The 24,293-nt window shown below is 32.5% G+C and overlaps 2 protein-coding genes across 3 annotated transcripts; one reads left to right on the forward strand and one right to left on the reverse strand.

The window, feature by feature from the left end:
• Positions 1-146: 146 nt before the first annotated feature.
• On the reverse strand, positions 147-2,748 carry CIB22 (LYR family of Fe/S cluster biogenesis protein). The gene is made up of 5 exons (XM_078304941.1): positions 2,541-2,748; positions 2,015-2,056; positions 1,190-1,271; positions 754-809; positions 147-519 (listed from the first exon to the last, which is right to left on the reverse strand). The coding sequence occupies exons 1-5, from the start codon at positions 2,670-2,672 to the stop codon at positions 484-486; spliced, it is 348 nt and encodes a 115-aa protein (XP_078161067.1). The 5' UTR covers positions 2,673-2,748; the 3' UTR covers positions 147-483.
• A 10,081-nt stretch (positions 2,749-12,829) lies between these two features.
• On the forward strand, positions 12,830-18,979 carry LOC144556487 (CDPK-related kinase 3-like). 2 transcript variants are annotated; one of them, XM_078304846.1, is made up of 11 exons: positions 12,830-13,690; positions 14,667-14,797; positions 14,882-14,923; positions 15,518-15,626; positions 15,748-15,826; positions 16,085-16,381; positions 16,645-16,754; positions 16,855-16,962; positions 17,105-17,167; positions 17,634-17,801; positions 18,536-18,979. In XM_078304846.1, exons 1-11 carry the CDS (start codon positions 13,136-13,138, stop codon positions 18,671-18,673), a joined length of 1,800 nt encoding a protein of 599 aa, XP_078160972.1. In that variant the 5' UTR covers positions 12,830-13,135; the 3' UTR covers positions 18,674-18,979. The 2 variants fall into 2 exon arrangements, with proteins under 2 accessions (XP_078160972.1, XP_078160973.1); XM_078304847.1 differs by lacking the exon at positions 17,105-17,167 and having other exon boundaries at positions 12,848-13,690.
• The last annotated feature ends 5,314 nt before the right edge of the window (positions 18,980-24,293 follow it).

Consider the following 24,293-nt stretch of genomic DNA (forward strand, 5'->3'; position numbering starts at 1 on the left):
AATCAACACTGAATTGCCTCGTCAGTTTGGATTGCTCCTACAAATGACAATAGCAGAGCTATTCCGAGAACAGAGTTCATCCAAACACGAATAGCAATTTACTGAATAGAGAGAGGCAAGCACAAGCAACACTAAACAGCCGCATGTTTTGACCTTCATTCTCGGAAATGAACTTTGCTGCCATATAAACCACAAATATTTTATATTTTCTTTTTTCATAATTAACCAGGCCTTAAAAATAAACGGATCATGCCATTCAAAAGAGTTACTCAGCAAATTTGCATAGCATAAGAAACTAAGAGGCAGACAGATCGTGTTTTCTGTACTAGCAAAATAAAGAGAATGCCAACTTAAGAAAGTATGCATGTCAAAGAAACATTTATTTATTAGTGCTCTTGATATCAGACATGCTAAACAAGGTGTACAAAGAAAACAAATGCACCAAAGAAATGCTTAGCATTGCTTGAAAAAATATAGCTCCACTCATTCTTCCTTTCCGTAATCATAAACGATCTCAATCTGCATGAGAAATAATAATAAGGGTTAATAACAACATTGATGAAATGGATAGAGAAATCTTCAGACAGGTCTATCGGTTTAGCTTGCTCCCTTTTTACAGTAACAAATTGAAACCGATCATATCATAATACAATTGAAAGTGCCTATGATACTTTATAAACCCCACTATTAGTTTCTTCAAATTTACATTGGCATCTAGCTCTTAGTGTACAAAATATGAAAAGAAAACCTTACCCCTTCAGGTGGTGGAGGGTTCCTAGTAAATTTGGAGCCACCGGGAGCCCAAGGCACTGCAAAAAATAAATAATAATAAAAATGAAAATGAAAATACCTTAAGAAAACATATACAAAAGCTGTCAACAATAATTGAAGCTCCAAAGAGCAGCATCACCTTCCAATCCTTACAAACCTGAACGTCAATTCAGGACTTGTTGGTACCTGATATTGATGCCCTATAAGGCAGGTGTATTTCTTTGTTTATACCATAAAGCCAGTTAATGTAATACATTTGAAAATTCAAGCCCAGTAAGCATTGACATTGTGAGAACATGGCTCAAAAACAAAACATGAAGCATCAATTCAATTATAGAGAGATTTTTAACACACCGATAGAAGGATCAGGGTACTGGAACATTTCAAATTCAAATCAATTAGAGATGTTTTAACATACCAATATAGGGATCAGGATGCTGGAAATTTCTATAATGTACTTCTGCATCGTCAATAAGCCTGTCAATTGCGTCTAGGTCTTGCTGCAAATTTACCAAATTAATAAAAAGATTTTAAATTTTAAACATTACCCTACAAAATGACAGTAAGTAATCATGTGCAACCCCTTCAAGACTGGAAAATGGCATTATAAAGTACCACAATCTTCACATATAAAGACACCTCTTCTGCTCATTTCTTCTTAAGTGCCCGAATAGTCCCTCTGCCTCCAAATATTTGTAGGGGTGAACAGTGGATGGGTCACCTCAGGCGTCTTTTGTAGTAATATGGGGAAATAGTACATGTGTGATGTTTTCATGTTTAGTATAGGTGTGTTATATTGCCTACATTTCTAGAAGAATGTGAGATATTCCTGATTTCACAAAGCTATATAGTACATTTGACTATCTGCATACACCAAGCTGCCAATTATTTAAACTACAAAAGGCAACCAACAGAACTATAAAAAACTTATTTTTAGGTAACTATTAGGAGAGAAAACAAACTACCAGCATCTAAATAGACCCTATATTCAACTGGTCACAATTTTGAGGTATTTCTAACTTCAATTATCTAACTGGCATAGTGGCATATATCAAAACAAATCACATAACAAATGGAATACACTTATGAACACAAAGATCTCAATATCTCCTTGTTTCTCATGAAAGATTAAATCAATTGTGCCAATCATACTATGAGATGACCAGAGATTTTGTCCCAACACATAACAAATGAACAGTAGGTTTAAATGAAAATAATAAAAGAAAAGAAAGAAGCATCATACCACATGCCTATTGGCCTCAAACTTCTCTCTCAGTTCCGATGCCTAGAGAATAAATTTACAAATATTAGTTAGTTCGATAGACTCCAGTCTAGTCATAAACAAAATACATAATATCTTGGAAGACAACAAAAATATGTCTCCTAGCCTCCTAAAATCATCCCTTTCATTACAAATTGCAGCTCTGTAACCAGTAGCCCAGTACTATAGTATTTACCTTTATATCCTGAACCAAAAATAGGAACATATATCTAAACTCCTCTCACTTCAAAATCAAGTCAAGTTAAAATCACCCACCAAGGCCAGCTCAAAGAGTGCACAATGCTTTACAAGACTACCAAATAATCAATTCAGTCAACACTCAGACACACCATTGTCCATGAAGGGAGAAAAAGACAAAAGCAATAAAAAAAACAGACTCAATCGACTTAAAACCGCCCAGATCTCGATTTCACGGATCAAAACCCAGATTCTGGAACACGATCATGCCGATTAACAAAAATTCGTAGATAGAGAGGGGAAACGGTACATCTTGGTAGAAGAGGTGGCGATGCACAGCCCAGTTGAGAGTGTCCTTGAGAGCGTTGCGATAAAGGCTGCGCACGCGCTCCTTCTGCCCCGCTCGCCGCGCCAGATAACCCGCTGCTCCGGTGATGCTCATCTCCTTCTCTCTCTCCGATCCGAGTCTCGACTGATGCTGCGTTGTTTGGTCTAAGGTAAATCTGGAAGAGGAGAAACAAGCCGGTCGGATCGGCCCATTGGGCCGAAATTGTGGTCTATTAGAAAATGAGGTTGAAAGCTAATAGCTGGGTTTAAAAAGCCTTATTCGTAGCACTAATACGCAACCAAACCTTTATGCAACTTGTAATGAATTCGGACCATGAGGAAGAGCTTGGGTGCTATAGATAGTATAACGTTATCCGTGTTATGATTTTAAAAAAATTATCATATTTATTTTAAATTTTAATTTAAATAGTTCAGCAAATTAGTTATATAATAAAATTATAGAATATTAACTTTTACTATTTTTAAAAGTATTTAACTACTTTTATGATTTATGAAATATGACAAAAAAATAACATAAAATATTGACTATTTTATTTTATTTTTAAGTTATTTTTTGTCATCTTTCATAAATCATAAAAAATAGTTAAAAAATTTTCAAAAATAATAAAAATTTATATTCTACAAGTTTATTATATAACTAATTTAATGAGCTACTTAAATCGAAATTTGAAGTTTATACGATAAAATTTTTAGGCCGTAGCACAGATGACCTTATGATATCCATTGCACCCAAGCCTGACTCTTTATGTAAAAAGAATTGTTCATGCTAATTCTAAATAGGAGATAAATCTTTGTGCACATGTAAGATGTTGGAAAGCATTTATAGCCAGTCACATGCGTCTTTTTAATATTTTCACCAATTAAATCGTGCAATTATCAAAATAATTTGTAATGCATTTATAACACAAATGCGTGTATGTATTGATGTTTTGAAATCATTAGAAATATCATTTGTTTTCGAAATATTATTAGATATATGCAGAAATAGCATGCTTTAATTATATATGCGTATAAAAATTTGTACAAATCAAAACTGCAAGTGTTCAATTTTATACGCTGATGTAAGCAACTAGAATGCATTTTCAGCATTTTATGTTCAATTATTCGTGATTTCTACCAATTCAGGTCACATTTTATATCATAAAACAGCAAAAAAAATGAAAGTCATTTTTTCAAATATTATATAATAGACGTAGAGTAAGTGATCTGTATTAATTACATCAATTATTATGCAAATAAATATTGCTAGAATGCATTTGGAGCATGATGTGTGCATGCATTAATGTTTTCAATCAATTTTAGATGGGTAAATTTCGCTGGAGGTCACTAAACTTTGTTATTTGTCACGAATTGGTCACTCAACTTTGATTTGTCCCTTTTGAGTCACTCAACTTTGTTATTTGTCCCAATCAAGTCACTCAACGTTTTCCATCCAAATTTTTAACGGAATATTCCTATTCCGTCCAAAAAATTAACGGAATATACCCATTCCATCCAAAATTTTAACGGAATTAGCATATTTCATCCAAAAAACTAACGGAATTAGCATATTCCGTTAAAAATTTGGATGGAAAACGTTAAGTGACTTGATTGGAACAAATAACAAAGTTGAGTGACTCAAAAGAGACAAATCAAAATTGAGTGACCAATTCGTGACAAATAACAAAGTTTAGTGACCTCCAGCGAAATTTACCCATTTTAGATCTCACGTCCAGTTATAAAATTACAAAGAAAATGACAATTATTCTTGGAATATTATAAAAAATGAACAAAATAATTTATCAGTGATCATTACAAGAGATCCATCAATAATGCACAAATAAAAGCTGTTGTAAATACTTGTAATTATCACTAATAAATGAGGAGGATTCTAAATACTTCATGCCTTTTATACCTCATTATATCTCATATTTTATATTTTTGTTTTTAAAGTCCAAAATTTTGATCCGAGCCGCTCAACATAATATTTATACTAAAATATGCATGGAGATGAAATTTTATATTTTTTGAAATTTTTTTTTACTATTTTTTAAGATAGATACAAAATCATTGTTTTTGGACCGTTCAAAAAACAATGATTTTCTACCCATCTCAAAATATAGTTAAAAAAATTTCAAAAATTATAAAATTTCATCCCTAACCATATTTTAGTATGGATATATGTTGAACGGTTCGGGCCAACAATTTAGACTTTGAAAACGAAGATATAAAATATGAGGTATGATGAGGTATGAAAAACATGACGCATTGAAAGGTTCCTTTTGATAAATAATGTACAAAATAACATACAAGAGATCTAAAAATATTAACCAATACTTGTAACAGACAGTGCTTTACCACAATTATCTAATAATACAAAGATGTGTGTGAACTTGTTCAGTTGCCACTACAGAGAATTAAACCATCTCCATTTGTAATATTCTTCAAGATTACAAGGAATATATACAATAGATGTGAAACAAAATGTATCTATAGAGCATTACAGGAGGCCAGGAGGGACTTCCTCCATGACATTTATGAAATAAAATTTAAAAGAAATATGAGTCTATGGTACTATGTATATTACGATTTGTTACCGTGTTACGGCTCTATATTTGAGTTTTCAAATCCTAACGGTCGATCCAAACCGTTCATCTTGTTCTCCATATTAATATGTGTTTGGAGACCAAATTTTACATTTTTTTGAAATTTTTTTACTATTTTTTTAAATTTATTGAAAATCACTGTTTTTGGATGGTCTAGAATTTTCAGATCATGTGATTTTCTAAATATCTAAAAAAATAGTAAAAAATTTTCAAAAAATGTAAAATTTGGTCTCCAAACACATATTAATATGGAGAACAAGATGAACGGTTCGGATCGACCGTTAGAATTTAAAAACTCGAATATAGAGCCGTAGCACAGGAACAACCCGTGATATGCATAGTACCATAGACTCACTCAAGAAATATAATCTAAATATGTTTATTTCCACTAATCCCTTGCTTGGATTGGTTCACCTTCTCCACAAAATTAAAAAAAAAAAAAAGATAATATATCCGGACAAACAAATTCACTCTTGTTTCTTTTAAAATATTTGGAGAATCAAATTATGGATTTGTTCAAAGACAGTTTGTACGCCAGAATACGCTTAGTGGTACAGTAGCGGTATTATAAAATTTGCAATTTTCAATTGTAATAGGTCACCTAAAAGTTTGTTCAACGGTATATGTTTATTTGCATTGTATTGTTTAGTCTCAAATCCCAATTCTGCTGATGTCTATTATTAGTTCACATCCAGGCTTCTGGACTCACTATCCAAAGTTGCAAAATACAACCTACTTGGATCTGAATTGACACTTGGAATAAAAAAAAATTAAATCAAACTAGAACAAATTAGACTAGAAGCAAAGAGAATTTTATAAAATAATATATAGGATCCGTTTGGATGAAACAAAAAATAACTGGGAATATCAGCTATTTCTGAGTTCAGAATAGCAGCTAACCCGACATTTTTAAGGAATAGCGGAATAGCAGCTAACCCGAGCTATTTCTTTGTTGAGAATAGCATTTTTTTCACCCAAACGTGTTGTGTTGAGAATAGCTCGCCAGGAATAGTAGCTATTCCTGGGTTAGCGCTATTTCTGTGTCACCCAAACAGAAAACGAGTGTCTCGATTTTCGATGCACAGGAGATGTAACATTTATTTCGGTTCAAATTTTAGACTTGTAAAATTGGTCCGGTTTTATAATTAATAGGAAAAAAAATTATTGATAATGGAAAATTGTTTTGCTAGATTTTGAATAATAGAAAGAATGTTATAGTTTGTAACCTCCAGATACTGTAATTGGACATTATAAATCATAACGTCCAGTTAATCTAATCACTAATGATTTTTAATTAACAAAAAACACTGTAGCTAGACATTATGGTTTATAGAGTCAAGTTACAATGTTTTGTTTTTTGCATTTTTTTTTTTTGTACAGCAAACCATAGCAAAAAAAAGAAAAAAAAACACTGTAATTGGACTTCATAAACCATAACGTCCGGCTATAGTATTTTTGATTAATTGGTGATCATTAACAATCGAATTAACTGGACGTTATGGTTTATAACGTCCAACTATAGTGTCCTGAACGTTATAAACCATAATGTTTTTTATATTTTTTGACACAAAATGTTAAGACCATAATCTATATTTTATTTTTATTTTTTCTATTAACAAAAAAATCGGTAAAATTGGTACATGTTCAAACTTTGTGGCTCTGTCATGTGAAGCTGACAACTGAAAAAAGAAAATGTTTAAATTTTTACCAGTTTTAACTGGAATAAGTGCTACATATCTCTCTATGTATTGCAAATTAGAAGTATTTTTTTCTCTTTTTCTATATTATTTATAGTATTTTTTATAGATAAAAAAATCTCAGAAGCGAGAGAGGGCATTTACTGTTTACACGAGAACCGAGCGGTTGCATTTATTTTGGAGCAGTTTTATACTTGGGCCTCATAGCCATTGGAAATTAAATATACGGTGATAATTTAGGTAGAAAGGAAGCGGTTGTGAGTTGTATTTTTTTTCACCTACGGGGTATTTATTTTTTATTTTTAAAGATTCTCCGATTTTTATTGCTAGTGTCCTTGGCCACTTAAAGAACGCTTGCAAATTTTAACAGCAATTACATCAGAAAATCTGATATGTCATGCATTCAGTATCTTACAAAAAAAAATTTCCCCCCTAATTATACAGAATTTATTCGAGATTTCAGACAAATTTAAATCGTTCAATTAAAACTAGACGTTATAAATCAATTCCATATTGTATTTATCATTTTCGTAATTTATTCTGGCCGATAAAATTTTAACATGCAATCTAATTTTTTTTATCTAATATGCTTGTACAGAAAGTCGCAGCATCGAAATCCAACTAGATTGATTTTTTATGAATATTTAAAATTAAAGAACTTAGCTCTATTTTTATCTAAATTTTTTTTTATCCCAAATGGACAGTTCAAATATACTCAGAACTCTTTAATAAAATTTGTCTAATTAAAATGCCAAATTTCTAAACAGCGAATTTGGTGTAATACTGTAGTGGTATGACTTCGTCTCTCTGCGGAGAGATTGCATGTTCAGTTCTCAAATATAGCATCTAATAGATATTAGAGTATACCATAACTCTTTAATAAAAAGAAAAACCGAATTTCTATTTCGGAAGATACAAATAACTGCGACATTTGTGATTTGATGAGAAAGATGTAGAAGGGTATTTACGAACAAAATAAAAACAGTAAACTCTGTAATTGCTGAAAAACGAAGAGAGTACACAAACTGGTTCCGACAGTAGGGTTCGAAAAGTGAACTGATATTACGAACAAAATAAAAACAGTAAACTCTGTAATTGCTGAAAAACGAAGAGAGTACACAAACTGGTTCCGACAGTAGGGTTCAAAAAGTGAACTGATATTACATTTTCGAATATTTTAGCTTTTGAGTTTTCATATTAGTTTTTACTTTTATATACCTTATTTTTTATAGTTTTATTTTCTTTTAGGTTATAGCTTACTTCTATTTTTTATACTTTTATATATTTTTTTTCGTTTGTAAGAGAAAATAACACACTTTGGACCTCAATGAATAAAATCTGAACCTGACTATCACCGTTTTTCACAAAAAAGAAAAAGAAAAAAAACAGAAGGATTCCTATTTTATTCGTACATTGTAAGAACTTCTGAGATATACAATCAAATATAATTCGTGAGGAATTTCTCCTCCTTTGAATAGACCGTAGCTCTTTTTGGTGCTTAGTGGTTTTCCTTTTTGTCATTGGTATATACAGTTCCATTTTTCTTCTATTTTTTTATTATTATATATTGTAGGTCAAATTTTACTGTATGGACTTGGTAAACCTTTCTGGCGTGTTATTATGTTTAAATAAATATCTTTCTCTTGCAAATTTGACTTTGTATAAAGAAGTAATTGAATTTGAATGATTATTTGTTGGGTTTTTTTTTTTTTTCTTTCAAAGCATGAAATAAACATTATAAATTCAATGAATATGTTGACTTCAACGCAGTTGGCAAGGCAGATACTATATCGTTTTAATTTAATAATCTCAATATTTAAAGTGTGGTATCAACGAGTTCAATTATTGCATTGCTCAAGGAAATAATGCAATAATTAGTATATGAAGTTGATGTAATTTCAAGCCAAGCCAACTTTTAAATCAACTTTATTAATGGTTTGGATAAATTCTTTTAGATAAAATTATAATTTCTCGACTTTACAGGGACATGGACGAAATGATGTCATCCACTAGGTCACTAGAGAGAGTAATAGGTTTTGGTGTGGTGATTTAATAGAATATGGCAGTGTTATAATTTTGCAATCCCAACTATGTTTTGTTGCTCATTTTTCATTCTATTGTACTTGGACATTTATTATTGATTATTTTAATATTATATTTATTCTCTGTAACTATTTTATTATTAATTATTCACGGACAAAAATATCGATTTTTCAAATTTATACATAATTGACGACCTCACGTAGTCATATTTAATGGTCATATTATTAACACTTTCAATTTTTAAACGATGCGAAAAATATTTTAGGAAAAAAGAGCACATTTATATAAAAAATGTTAGCACATCCAACCTAATGCTTATATCTGATTGGTCATTTAATTGATTTTCAAAAATTCAATTAGTCCCGTAATTTATGATTTATTTAGTTACCACCTCAATATTTCAAAATTCTGGCTTTAACATTGATTTCTGCAAAATTCATATGTTATTACGTGCGCACTGTGGTGTTGCACATGACCAAGGAGTCATGCGTAGCTCAGTGTTGTGCATGATGATGTCGGTCTCAAATTGATGGTGAAACAGATGAAACTCATGCGCAGCACCACGGTGCACACGTGGTGAGTTTTTTTATTATGCATAAATCAATGATAATATCAGAATTTTAAAATATTAAGGCGGTAACGAAAATTTTTCGAGTAATTTACACACTGTCCTTATTTTTTTATTTCATTCAGTCTTTGTAACCACGGTTAATGATTCGCTACACGGATTGCAACATTTATAATCTGTGGAGAGATCCTGGTGTTAGGTATAGTCTTGCTGAATAGAACCTCAATTAGTGTGATTTCACATTATCCTTCTTTTAATGAAAGGTCAATATCATGGATTAGTTAGAGTTAAATCCGGTTATACTCTGTATCACATTCATAATAAAAAATTCTCAACACCTTTTATACATTTTCAAGACACCATTACTACAAAAACCTTTATTGGGAGACGAGGAATCTAAAGATCATTTAATAGTAATATGTAGGAGGTCATCAAACAAATCAAACCCTAGCTAAATCACAAAATGATCCTTGAAACTTTGATTTATCCTCTTGAACTGCTGAATTTTTCGAATATTAAGTTCGCTAGTAAAAACATTAATGGATTATTGACACTACTATCAACGAATGAAAAAAGTATATCTGCGCTAGGAATAACAACAAGACTATATTTGTACTAATTAGAGGCGGAGCCAAATTTTCAAGTTATGTGGGTCAAATACAGATTGGGGGTCAACTATATAAATTTTTTCATGCTGAATGGAAGTCAATTCGACAGCACCTGTAGCATTTTATCATAAAAAATTATATAGAAATATAAAAAAAAAAAAATTAATGGGGGTCAATTAATCCCATTCACTATACTTGGCTCCGCCCCTGATACTAATGATAGTAACAACAAATTGCTATGTTGTTCGATATTTTCGCTTTTTTGTTTTTAAAAGAAAGAAAGATAGAACTCTACTATTTTAATTCAGGAGTATTGTTTATATAAATTTGACCCATTTGTTTTAATGATATGATTCAATTTATGTATGTGTAGGTGCAGAGATAGACTTTTAACTTATGGGGTTCAAACACGCAGTGGGAGTCAATTATATAATTTTTTTTTTAAAATATGAGAATCAATTTTATGGTATTCATAGTATTTTACTCTATATTATACAGGAAAATCATATCCAAGAACCATATTTTTAAAAGAAACGAAGACTGGGTGACCCTCATTCTCACAAGATGAATCTGTCCCTGTGCGCGCAAGTGTGTGTAGGCACCTAATTACAACAAATTAAGGTTTAAATGATTTGTAAGAAATAAATTTACTCTTGATATGTAAAGTTTTGAGGGCCCTCCAAAATAAATTACTCTTTAATATACTAAAAATGATATGCAATTCCATCTCAATTTAGGTTTTGGCCACCTAATTAGTTTATACAACACCACAAACATATGAGACCAAACATAGTAAAAGGAATTCTGTACAATTTGAAATGTTTTAACATTTCAGCCAAAGTATAATATCAAGATGATGATATGCTCTGCTGTTGCAGCTAAATGAAACATTATTTTTTAAGGGATTTTTAAAAGATCCGGGACCTTTTTAGAATTAAATTTCCTGGTCATATTACCTTTTTAGTAGATATCTTTTGATGTGTGACAATCTAGAATCTAGAATATGGAAATTTGTTTTTGATGGTTTGAACTTATTATTATCAATATTGTCTTGATTATTATTATTATTATTACCACAACAATTATTATTATTATAGGTCATAAGTCATAACAATGTGGAAAATATGATTTAGAAAAATAAGGGGGGCAAGAGGGACACGAATATTGTCTTTCAAGGAAAAATTTGACAGTCAAACAAAATGAAAAAAAAAAAAATACTCTTCTTCGTTTGTCCGTATGTTCCCTCATTTTTCAATAAATCAAATCGGATTGTTGTTCAGTCCAACTAAAATTTCTGTTTCACAATCAATAGTTACGGAAATTTATAGTCAATGATTAATTACTCGTCAATCAAAGGATATAAATGAGGTGGAGTTTGGTTTTGGACAAAATCTCATCCAAACTCAATTGTAAACCGTCCGATCTGTGTTAAAATTTACACGGATGGTTTAGATTTACAGAGTCATTTAAACTTATTAAGTTTTAAATATGTTGGTACGAATCTTAAAGTAAATCAAACGGTCCAGCTTTGGATGAGATTCTGTCAAAAGCCCTTTGAACAAAATCCAATTCCTACATGACTAGTTAATATGCTGTATAAACACATGACTTTATAAGAAGTTTAAGAATATTCCTTACCTAAAATATTTCACTAATATTTATGACAATTAATAAGACCCACCCAATTCTACTAAATTTGAATTACAGACAATTTTTTCAAATTAGTACCGGCAAATTTAATACATCATTAAAAGTCTTGCATACAAATTATTATGAGCAGAGTCTATCTTATTTTTAAATAAAATTAAAGAAAGGAAGAGAAATATAATAAGTCAAATTGTACATCTTTCGGTTGGATTTTGTCCATTAGTATACGAGCCGCCTTCTGCAAGAAATTGAAAATAGGTTGATTAGTCCAAAACTAATGTTTGAATATTTGAAATGTTAATCTAAAGTAGATTTGCCTTGACCATCACTTTCAAAAGAGCTTAAATAAACAATTAAACCTAATTTATGCTGACAATTAAACTCACTTTTGTTATTATCTTGATTATTAAATCAGCAAACAAAAGCCCGATAATTAAAATACAAAAGTTGATTTTTATGCAGCGGCGGTTTGAAAACAAATTTCCTGATTATAAAATTTTTGTAAACAAATTTTTGAAAACACTTTTTGTAAACAAATTTCCTGATTATAAAATTCTAACTGCTTTTGCAAGCAATTCTGGGTATATTGTTATTTTTTCTGGTAACAGACAAAAACACAACCACAGCTTCCATTTATTCTTCTTTCTTTCGTCATTTTTTCCCTGAGCTCCGCATGTACGAAAGTAAGGAAATATTTTTCTTTTCAGTCTCGACTCCCGGACAATACCTGAAAAAAAGTAAAACAACCGTACATCGTAATTTTACGGAAAGATTACAGTAGAGTGTTTGAGAATTTTAGAAAAGAAAACAATTGGTCAGGTAGCGTGATGTGAAAAAAGATAAGTGAGAATAACATGCCTTCGTATATCGACAATTAAGCCACACGCCGTGTTTCTAGAGCAAATCCTGCACAGCAGACGAGACGCGTGAAATCCCGTAATCCTTCTCAGACACCATCACGGATTGTGAGTAATGCAAAATCTCCACGTAATCTTTTACGACCAAATAGAGCTGTCAGCTGTGCCGCCAGTACAAAACCAAGGCAATGCAAAGAAACAATAAAAAATCCCAAAAGAAACCCCGGAAGTTTCTTTTTTTCCTCTGAACTCAACGGCTCGTTCACTTTTGCATATCCGCCCTCCAAGTTTACGGGATTCGGAGTCTTCTCCTCCTCGATCGCATACGCATGAACAGAAATAGTGAAACCTCTCTTTCTTCAATTCTTCTGCTTCCTTTTCAAGTTTCACCTCTCTCAAATCCAAATCTCGCCACTCCGACCGAACCCTACCAAACCCTAATTTAGAAACCCGGAGATATACGGACCCAGATTTTGTTTCTGGGAGAATTTTGTTCTTTTCCCAAATTTTTAGGGAAATCCCAGTCGACAAAGAGAGAGAGATAAGCCACACATGGGGCAGTGCCATGGCAGGAACATCGCTGTGACTGGAGACGATGAGGATCGGATGCCACCAAAACCGTCCAGTGCTCCGACGAGCCGACACGCCACGCCACGTCACCACAAGACGGGTACTGCTCCAGCAACTCCCACGCACCAATACCAGCACCAATCGTCGAACGCCACGTGGCCCAGTCCGTACCCGACTGGTACTGTGACGGGAAGTCCGCTCCCTGCTGGCGTATCGCCGTCTCCGGCGAGGTCGACGCCACGGCGGTTTTTCAAACGACCGTTTCCTCCTCCTTCGCCAGCTAAGCACATCAAGGCCTCCATCGTGAAGCGGTTCGGGCCGCAGAGGCCGAAGGAAGGGCCGATACCAGAAGATGGAACTGGAGAAATCGAGAGACCTCTCGATAAGAATTTCGGGTTTGGCAAGAATTTTGGCGCCAAGTACGAGTTGGGGAAGGAGGTCGGGCGGGGGCATTTTGGTCATACTTGCTCGGGGACAGTGAAGAAAGGCGAGTTCAAGGGGCAGACGGTGGCGGTGAAGATCATCTCTAAAGCTAAGGTGCGTTAATACATCTAAAAGTGTGGATCTCTTGTGTTTTGGATTTGTGTTTCTTGGGTTTTTTTTACTAATGATCTTGAAACCTGATTATTGCCTAATGAATTGCATTCAGTGATTTATTGTTCTGCAAATCTAATTCCTAAGAACCAAGTGAATTCCAGTTTTTGTAATTAGATTTTAGCAAACTACTTGATTCAGTGGAGTCTACAATTTGACCAAGTCCTTTTTGGGTTGAATTGACATGATCTCAATTTTGACTTTTCTACAGTGTTTTCAAAATCTCAGTTCCAATTAAACTAAGTTACTGGATTCGTGAGTTGTCTGATAGTACCAGCTTAGGTGAAATTGGAATAAAACAGAATGCTAATCACTGATATCTCTTTTGAATGAGATTCATCCGTTTTCTGTTCAATTGTCTGTGCTAGTTACTGGCAACTGAATTTTTTATTTCTACAGGAGTGACAATCTATTTATTCTTTTTGTAATTATTATTTATATCGACATTTGACATTATGAGGCTATGAGCTTATATATATATTATATATTTTTTTAAAAGGAGACAAGCTAGCCACCTCTTATTGACCTTGCTTTTCTTCTGGAGGAAGTTCTGAAACATGGAAGTGCTTGGGTTTATAATAATTGTTTGTCTGGTCAAAGTGCAAAATGGGAGAACAACTATTGAAAACTGCAAGGTTTTTTAGTTGGAAACAGAGAAATAAAATTTACTGTTCTTAGAACTGTTGGATGTCTAATGCAGAATTTTGCATGCTCCGCTTTTCCTAATCCAGAGTGTTTTCCAAAATTCTTTATTGAATTAGTCAGACCATCTAATTCCTCTAGTCCATTTGAGGTCTTTCTGGTGTGTTTACTTTTAAGTTGTTTCCTGTAGATGCTGTGAAAATGGATAAAAGTTACTGAGATGAACACAGCCATATTAACTGTATGAAAATCACATTTAACTTGGTTTCTTTAACAGATGACCACGGCCATATCAATTGAAGATGTGAGAAGAGAGGTTAAAATATTGAAAGCTTTGTCCGGGCATCAAAATCTCGTCAAATTCTATGATGCATGTGAGGATGGCTTAAATGTCTACATTGTTATGGAGTATGTCCTTCTTTATTTAAATTCCACTTTAAACAGTACTGTTCTTGGAACTGATATTTACGTTGCTTGTTGTCATCATCATAGGTTATGTGAGGGTGGAGAGCTTCTTGACAGAATTTTGGCCAGGTATTTTTTTTTTTTTTTTTTTTTGAGATAAGGCTACTAGGCCCATTTCATTTAGAAACAAGTAAATTACAAGTTACTACAGTTTCCTCATAACGATGGATGTTGCCTGGAAATAAACATTCTCCTAGTAGACCATCGAGTACCTAGCAAAATACTAACATTGTTCAACTGGCATTCAGTCCAACTAACAACATCAATTTTAAAAGGTATTCATAGAGCCAGGTAATAACAAAAACAAACAGTTCATAGTCAAATATTAATCCCAGTAAGCAGCTTAAGCTGAGTCTTCTTCATCAGTAGTCATCACCAGCTACCCTTCCATGGTGGGGTCCCAGTCTTGTAGTGGAATGATGATCAGTGTCTACAGGCATCCATGTCCTCATTTGCTGCTGTTCCTCTGTCATTGTTCTTGTCCAAAACATAATCAAGTTAATAATATTCATAACAATGTTTTTAACATTATCACATTTATGATATTCAAAACACACAACATTTCTCAATTTCCTCTGTCATTGTTTTATAATATTTTTGTTTTTATTCTTTCTTTTAGTTTTCAAAACTTCATTGTTAATACATTATTTCTTTACTATTCAGAGGTGGAAGGTATTCCGAAGAAGACGCAAAATCGATTGTTGTGCAAATATTGAATGTGGTGGCATTTTGCCATCTCCAGGGTGTGGTACACCGTGACCTTAAGCCTGAGGTCTGTTCTTGCATTTCATTATACTCTGTGCATCAATGCTACTTCACTAACTTGTTTATATCAGTATTTCTTCACATTTTTGCTGAGCGACATTTCTGTTTTCATTTTTCTTTGGTTATAGAATTTTCTGTTCACAACAAGGGATGAATCTGCTCCAATGAAATTGATCGACTTCGGCCTCTCTGATTTCATTAGACCAGGTCCTTATTTCAGATATTTGAAATTTATATCTTAAAATATGAATGTACTCGTACCAATTGTCTTTCCAGATTCTCTTGTAGAATTGAAAAAAATTATATCAAGCAAAATGTACTTGCATATCAATAAAAAATGTATATTTTATTTACTGCTTGATTGCTCGAAACATTTTTTGAGGTTATCAGCCTCAAGTCTAATATATTATTAATTTACTGAAAATGGTTTGTCGATAAATTTATTTTGATTAAATACTTTTTCAGATGAGAGACTAAATGACATCGTAGGGAGTGCTTACTACGTGGCACCTGAGGTGCTACACAGATCATACAGCACAGAGGCCGACATTTGGAGCATCGGTGTGATAACATACATTTTATTGTGTGGATCCCGCCCCTTCTGGGCCCGAACCGAGTCTGGAATTTTCCGTTCTGTGCTGCGGGCTGACCCTAATTTTGACGACTCCCCCTGGCCCACTGTCTCTCCCCAGGCAAAAGATTTTGTCAAGCGGTTTTTGAATAAGGATTACCGAAAGAGAATGACTGCTGTTCAGGCTCTTAGTAAGCTGTTAGACTGAGCTATATGTTGTCTTAATTAATAGTTTATTTTCCTGTCGAAAAAAAAGATTATCCTTTGTTTTCAAATTACACCTCCTTTGCTAAAGATAAGGTTGAATGTTGACAACTTTACCCTACTGTTGATATTGTTTGGACGCTTTTGCTTGACTTATATTTGGTCGATATGCCTTCTATGCTGTATTTAATTGATGTACCACAGACAAAGACTAATTGTTCCTTTTTTCATTTTTTGTAATTGGCTACAGCACATCCATGGCTGCGAGAAGAAAACAGGAGAATACCAGTGGACATACTAATATTTAGACTAGTCAAGCACTATCTCCGTGCAACCCCTCTCAAACGAGCCGCACTGAAGGTGACTTCTCTCAAGTAAAATTAAATTTGGTTTAGATGATTATTATGGTAATATTCCTTCTAAACATAACACGCATCACTACTACTTTGTACTCCCGCAGGCATTGTCGAAAGCTCTAACCGAGGAAGAGTTAATTTATCTACGGTTGCAATTTGACCTTCTTCAACCCAACAAGGATGGCCGGATCACCTATGATAGCTTCAAGCAGGTTAATTTCTCAAACAATTTACCATATTTTTTTTATGAGTGGGGGCCTGTCCACCCCATTCATCTGTTTCCTGGGCTTAGGTTTTTGGCACATGAATGTGTGCATATTTATCTTGTGCTTACATAACTTGAAAATTTGGCAGGCTCTCCTTCAAAACTCAACTGAAGCAATGAAAGAGTCCAGAGTTCTTGAAAATTTGAGTGCAGTATGTGTCTTCCTTTTTGATTTATTGCTCTTTCTAAAGAAAAATAGTTGTCTTTCTCAGATTGTATCTCACATGTTTAGATATTTGTTTTTTTATTAAAAGAAGAAAGGTTACATTTTCCAGTAATAGAAATGTATGTCGACTTAATACACACAGCAGTATAGTTCTTTGGGCGAGTATATCAGATGGAAAAGATGTATTAATAACACAATTTTGTTTATCTGGGTTTGCCTGTTTTCTCTATTAAACAACCCCAAACTGCATCACAACTGAGCCGAACTCTTAGCCGAACTCTTGGTAAGCAAAAGAGGAGATCAATTAATTTCGTCTGCTTTGATAGGTTGTCTGCAAGTTGTCATAGTGCATACACATTCTTTATTTTCATGCCTTACTGTGGGGTACATTTTTTGCTAATCGAACAATGAAGCAAGGCAACCGTCATCACATTTTGCATTTTCTCATCCAGCTGGAGCCGCTACATTATAGGAAGTTGGATTTTGAAGAATTCTGTGCAGCTGCCATTAGCCCATACCAGCTTGAAGCCTTAGACAACTGGGAACAAATTGCTAGTACTGCTTTTGAGCACTTTGAGCGGGAGGGCAATCGCACAATTTCTATTGAAGAACTAGCTCAGGTACTACTAATTGTTTCTTTAATAAATGTTTGAGTACTACCTTGGGTTTTTTTTAGTTTGGTTTTGCTCAGGTTGGTTTGGGTTCTGTGCGGCTTCAGTGTGTGTCTGGTTCTGGTGGTTCTCGTTACATGTGGGGGGAAAGGCTGTTAGGGATGTAAACCCGAACCCTTAACTGAACTAACCCAAGCCATTACCTGATAGTTTCTAAACTAATGCATTCATATCAAAAAGTACTACATTTTAAATTCCATTTTGTACAAGATCAAAATGTAGAGAAATGAATGCTGCAAATTAATCATGATAAATCATTGATTTTTCATCTGCTTGATAATACAAAATCAACTCTACATTTTGTGATTTCTAGCATGAATGCATTGCTTGAGAAATAAGACAAGATCAATGGTTCACACTTCTTGTTTGGAATTTGAATTATGAATTATTACTGAGGTCATGATGGGGCACCGAAAATATGGACATTGGATCCCTCTAGATGAAAACACTTGTCTTTTTGGAATCTATTTGAACTGGTTTCTGACCTGACTCTCTTTTTAGCCTCTACATCCCAAATATTTTACCTGAGTTAACAACTCTCAGGCTTATATTTTATATTATTTTTTATGTTGGGTTCGGCCGGCTTTTGGTATAATTGTTGTTGGAGTTTATTTAGAACTGGTTTTAGGTGAGGGTCTGGTAAGGTTACTGTAGGTTCAATATGAACTGTGTTCCTTTTACAGGAGTTGAACCTGGGACCCACAGCATATTCAATAATACAAGATTGGATAAGAAAATCAGATGGAAAGCTCAACTTTCTTGGGTACACAAAATTCTTACACGGGGTGACAATACGCAGCTCTAACACGAGACGGCATTAAAGACAATAATAAGCTAGCATGGTTGCAATATAAAGTGTAATTGATTCTGATTTTTATGCAGTTAATTGCATATAGGGCTTTTGATTGTTGCCTGCTCATTTCTTTTCTTTCTCTTCCTTTTTTTTTTTTTTTTTTTTTTATGTTAGTTTGTTTTTTGGTTTCTTTTTTGGGGGGGTTCCTTCCTTCTAACTTCGATGTTCAGTTCATGCTGGGGTGATACCCTTTTGTAGAGAATATATGTAAAGATATTGTGTACCCCTAGCCAATATGGTCTGGGATTATAGTGTTCTTTGACGACATGACAAAGTTGCCTGTCTGTCTGTATGAGTATGTGGTGTTTGAGCAAAAATCAGGACTTACTGCTTGGTCTTATTTTGGCAAAATATGGGATAAAGGTCGAATAGTGCTACTTGGGAAAAAAAATGGTGAAAGAATGCTAACGAGAAGAGTAACAGAAAAACGCTGTTCTTCAATTATTGAGAATAATGGTAATATTGTTTAGCAACCTAAAGTTGTTAATGGTGGAATAGTGGCCTCTTCTCTTCCCCCACTTCAGCCCATCTTAGCAGAATAGTGCTCATTTAACATTATTGATAGTCAAAAAAATATATTGACAACTAACTTGACGAATGTGACAGGAGGCAGAATGCTTATTTATTATCATTACTGTTTTTAAACCGGTACATTTTAGTACTTTCAGATGTTAATTTTGTAAATCTAACATACGTACCACTGTGCTAAGCCCACGGTTCTGCACAATGCTTATTAATATAACCAATTGAAGTATTACATTTACGTACTAAATTTGCTAACCAATGGAAGTATTACATTTACGTACTAAATTTGCTAACCAATTGAAGTATTACATATACTGGTACAGTAGCTTGCTGTTTCTTTTGTATCAGGGAGCACTTGTCTGTCATGAGCGATAGCTGTGTATCATATGGATCTCCTCTTCTTGTACTGTGATGGATATGTATGCCTTGTAAAACTTTTATGTTTGTAATATATGCCTACGGGTTTCAGCTCCCTCCCCCCCCAAAAAAAATGGTTTACATTTGAAAATTAATTGACGATCTATCAAATGATTTGCAAAATCTGAAAAGTCAAATACAGTCTAAATAATGAAGAGGATATTAATCTTTTTTGTTTTCTTTCGATTTGGATTAATTTGACAGAGATTGTTATTGGTTTTTAAAGAGCATATTCCTGGACAGCAACAGATAATTTTGTCTCTTTGGACAGAGAAAAACAGGACAACGTGGATGGACAGAAAATTTAAGAGAAACTTCGATTGTGATGTATGAATTTATACGGGGGCGGATTCAGAGTAGACCAGGGGCGAGGGTAGTGCTCGGATTTCGAATTTTAGTGGTGATTTATTAATACCGATCGATTTTGCTTCTCTTTGGAATTTTTTTTGCCTCCCTCTGAATGTTTGATTTATAATTCGGGTTAAATTTAGTGTTAAAATCAAAATAAATTTCTTGAATTATAATCGATAATTAAAATTTTAAGTTAAAGCATTATAAATTATAAGTCTGAGCATTGAAAAATATAAGTCAAAGTATTGTTTTTTGATCGAGTACTCAATCAGTTAATGAGTTTAAATCCGATAAACTATTTAAATCTTATTTGATATTCTTTTGTCCCCTGACAAAAATTCTGGATCCGCCTCTGAATTTATATAATGGATTGCGGTGTGCTCTGGTCGTATTGTGTTAACAAATTGATGGCATAAAACTTGCGATCTGCTTGATCCCAAAAATGTCACCGTCAGGATTAACGTGGCAAGATTGAGAAGGCTGTTGGTCGATCGCTCCATGTCTTATTTTCAATATTATTGACATCACCTCTATTGTTATTTTCACCCTGGTTTGGATTTGCATGACATATATTATTTCAACTATCTATTATTACTATTTATTAGAATTAGATTTTACTTCGAAAAAAATAATATTTATTTCAGTATAAATTAAATTTTAATAATAACATTTTTTATAAAGAGGGTACGTAGGGTTAGGGGTGTAAACGGAGTGGATAATGCTAATACCATGTCCATATCCGTCTTTCAATGAGCAGATATGGATACGGATATGGATAGTAAACAAATATCAAAATTTAAAACCATATCCGCCTTAAACGGATACAGAGCAGATAATCTATTGATACAGATTCGAATACGGATACGAAACGAATAATTATCGGATAATTGAGTTATGCACTTTAAGATACAAAAGAATAATTTGTTGTTGTCTTGAAACAGTGACTAAAAAGATATTAGGGAATAGCTAGAGACTAGTTAAGTCATGTCGGCCTCTTATATCCACTAGTTATTGCTCAGACTGTCCCGAAAAAAAATAGCTATTGGATAATGTTAATATTGAAAATTGTTATGAATATATTATAAATGTGTGGATGCCATTTATGTTGTAACTCCCAATATTAATCCTCAATTATTTTCCCATTACTCCATGCACTACTATTGGAATTTATTTCTCCACTTGTATAGTTTTTCATTTACAATTTGTAGCCTATAAATAGAGGCTTTGTAATGTTGTATTGTACACATGAAAAATGTATGAATAAAGAGATTGCCATCTTTTTCCTCTCTATTTTTTTTATTCTTCTTATGCTTGTTTATATTTATTTTATAACACGTTATCAGCACGAGAGCTCTACTTGTTGAAGATTCGAGGTAATTTTAATAACTTTTATTTCAATTTCATTTATATAAATAATACTTCCTAGTAATTGCTAAATGAAAATAGTTATCAATTTATTTATATTTATTTTGAGATGTTTAGTATGATTCATAGAAATTTACATGAAGTGCATTTTTTTAATTTAATCTTCCTGAAGAAGATTTAAAAGAAAATCTTCTTGAAGAAGATTTATATGATGTACAAATATTGTATAGTGGTTCATATTTTTTTGGGAAAATTGTGCCCATGCCACTCCAAAATCTCTAATTTTGAAAAATGCCACTCCAAAGTTTGAGTTCATACCAATGCCATTACAAACTTCATCTATTCCTAATTTTGCCCCAAATACTATATTAGTCTATTAAATAAAATAAAATAATAATGATGACAAAAATGCCCTTGTCAGAAATCATGAACCCATCCCGTGCTTCTCTCTCAACCCATCGTGCTTCTCAGAAATCACGAACCTCTCTCCGGTGCTTCTCTCTCAACCCATCGTGAGGAGGAGGCGATTCAGCCATGGAGAATGAGCCGATTACAACTGGAGAAGGAGGCGCGATTCATGGAGAAGGAGGGGCTGGAGATGGAGGTGCTGGAGATGGAGGTGCTGGAGAAGGAGGCGTTAAATGGTGTGATTTTTAGCAAAGAAGCGACAGATGCAGGAAAGGGACAAAACATTTGTATCAAGGGTATAATTGGAAATACGTAAATACGTATATAAAAACAGAAATTTTCATTTGATTTTTAATAAATTTAATAGACTAATACAATATTTGGGGCAAAATTAGGAATAGATGAAGTTTGTAATGGCATTGGCATGAACTCAAACTTTGGAGTGGCATTTTTCAAAATTAGAGGTTTTGGAGTGGCATGGGCACAATTTTCCCTATTTTTTTGCTTCAATAATTGAATCCTCTTGAAGAAGATTTCAAAAGATATTAAGAAGATCTCCCTGAAGAAGATATAAAAAAAAAATTATATGATGCGCAAATTTAACATGATATTTATATATATTTTTTTCAATAATTTAATCTTCTTGAAGAAGTTAAAAGATATTCTAAATTGATTTATTATCTCTTTATGGTTGAAGAGATTATAACGAGTTGTTGGACAAAATAATTTAATTTGTTCTGCTTCATTTCTTGAAGTAAATGTAGCAATATATAATAATAAATTTGAAAAAAAAAACTTGTGGACGTGGACGTACAAGAATGAGTTTTTTATCATGGTGATTATTACAAAAATACATATTTCCACCCGAAGTGGAAAGATAATGAAGAAAATTTAAATAATGTGCAAAAATTAATGTGATGTTCATATTTTTTTAATAATTTAATCTTCCCGAAGAAGATTTATGTGGCTCACAAAAATTAATATGAGAATATTTCAATATATCTTCTTGAAGAAGATTTTAATAAGATTTATATGATGTGGAATTTTTTGATGTACTCTTCCCGAAGAAGATTCAAGAAATATTTTGAGTTTATACATTATCTTTTACATTATATTATGTTAATGAAATGATCCGAAGCCATATGAATATAAATTATGTTAATAAAATTGGCCTGAAGCTATTTCATCAATTTTATCAATTGACCTGAAGTTCAATTATAATAAATTATTGAAGCCACATGTCTTGTTCTTGTTGAACAAAATAATAATTACACCTGAAGTGGAAAATAATATGATGGACAAACTATTAGATATGGACGTGATAATGAAGAAAAAACGCATCATTCCACTAGAAGTGGAAAAATAAATGAACAAAAAGAATTACCACTAGAAGTGGAGAAATAATTAGAAAATGAAGAGAATGATAAATAATAAAATTCATGCTATTATTAGTCATGTACCTGTCGTATGCCAATGTACCTGTAGTACGTCAAAACATTATATTGAACTATTATGGACAAACTCAATTTAGTCAAATGATTTGACATTATTTGAATGATGAAAAAGAGATATATAAAATAGGTGACATTTATGAAAAATTAAGCCCTCACTGTTTGAAAAAAAAATAGTATATCAAACTTATACAAAATTATTTGAAAAGAGATGATTTACTTTCAAAAATCATTTAATTTTCTATTAATACAATGCTCTAAAAGAAGCTTGTTCGTTTCTATTAATACAATGCCTTAAAGAAGCTTATCTATTTCATTAGAGGTATTACATTATAGGGTGGAATTTTAATTTTTATCTTTTATGTTGTTACGGAAAATTGTAAGATAAAAAATGAATAGTTATTCATTCTTTATTTTGAAAAATGAATTAATAATTATTTATTATTTATATTGATTGTAGTGCATAAAAAATGTAAATGTAAGATAAAATTTGCTTATTTATGTTTAATTTTTTTAAAATACTACTTATTTATTCTTTTTATTATTGATTATTGTTGAAATGGTATTTATTTATTTTTATAAAAAAAAATTGATTGAAAGCTCCAGAAGAGCTATTTTATTGTTACATGTACAAATTTATATTAATGATGTATTATATTTTTGTAAGTCTCAAAGGAATTTGAGACAACTAATGAAAAAATATTGAATATTTGAAAAGCAATGCATATTGAAAACAAATTGCATATGTTTTTTCTCCGACTTGTACTACACATATATTAGTACAATTAAAGCACATGTTATTGTAAACTAGAAGTTTACATACAAGAATATGTTTATAGTTTGGCATGACCGGTTGGACCATTCCGGATCAATAGTGATGCGAAAAATAATAGATAATTATTATGAACAAACATCAAAGAACTAGAAGATTCTTTAATATGATGATTTTTTTTGTGTTGGTTTTATTTCTAGAATGTATACAATATGATATTTGTGGAACAATATATCCAACATGTGAACCATTTGAATATTTTATGATTTTAATTGATGCATCAATAAGATGGTCATATG

The sequence above is a fragment of the Carex rostrata genome, chromosome 7 (assembly GCF_964058835.1).
Source record: "Carex rostrata chromosome 7, lpCarRost1.2, whole genome shotgun sequence".
NCBI lineage: Eukaryota > Viridiplantae > Streptophyta > Magnoliopsida > Poales > Cyperaceae > Carex > Carex rostrata.

Bases quoted from the DNA above. Each gene is read 5' to 3' on its own strand.
- CIB22 (XM_078304941.1), bottom strand. From the start codon at position 2,672: ATGAGCATCACCGGAGCAGCGGGTTATCTGGCGCGGCGAGCGGGGCAG. The intron at 1,272-2,014 runs GTATGATGCTTC...GTAAATTTGCAG, and splicing joins TTGAGGCCAATAGGCATGTG to CAAGACCTAGACGCAATTGA. The intron at 810-1,189 runs GTATGTTAAAAC...TATTTTTTGCAG, and splicing joins GCATCCTGATCCCTATATTG to TGCCTTGGGCTCCCGGTGGC.
- LOC144556487 (XM_078304846.1), top strand. From the start codon at position 13,136: ATGGGGCAGTGCCATGGCAGGAACATCGCTGTGACTGGAGACGATGAG. The intron at 14,924-15,517 runs GTATTTTTTTTT...TTTACTATTCAG, and splicing joins CTTGACAGAATTTTGGCCAG to AGGTGGAAGGTATTCCGAAG. The intron at 15,627-15,747 runs GTCTGTTCTTGC...CTTTGGTTATAG, and splicing joins ACCGTGACCTTAAGCCTGAG to AATTTTCTGTTCACAACAAG.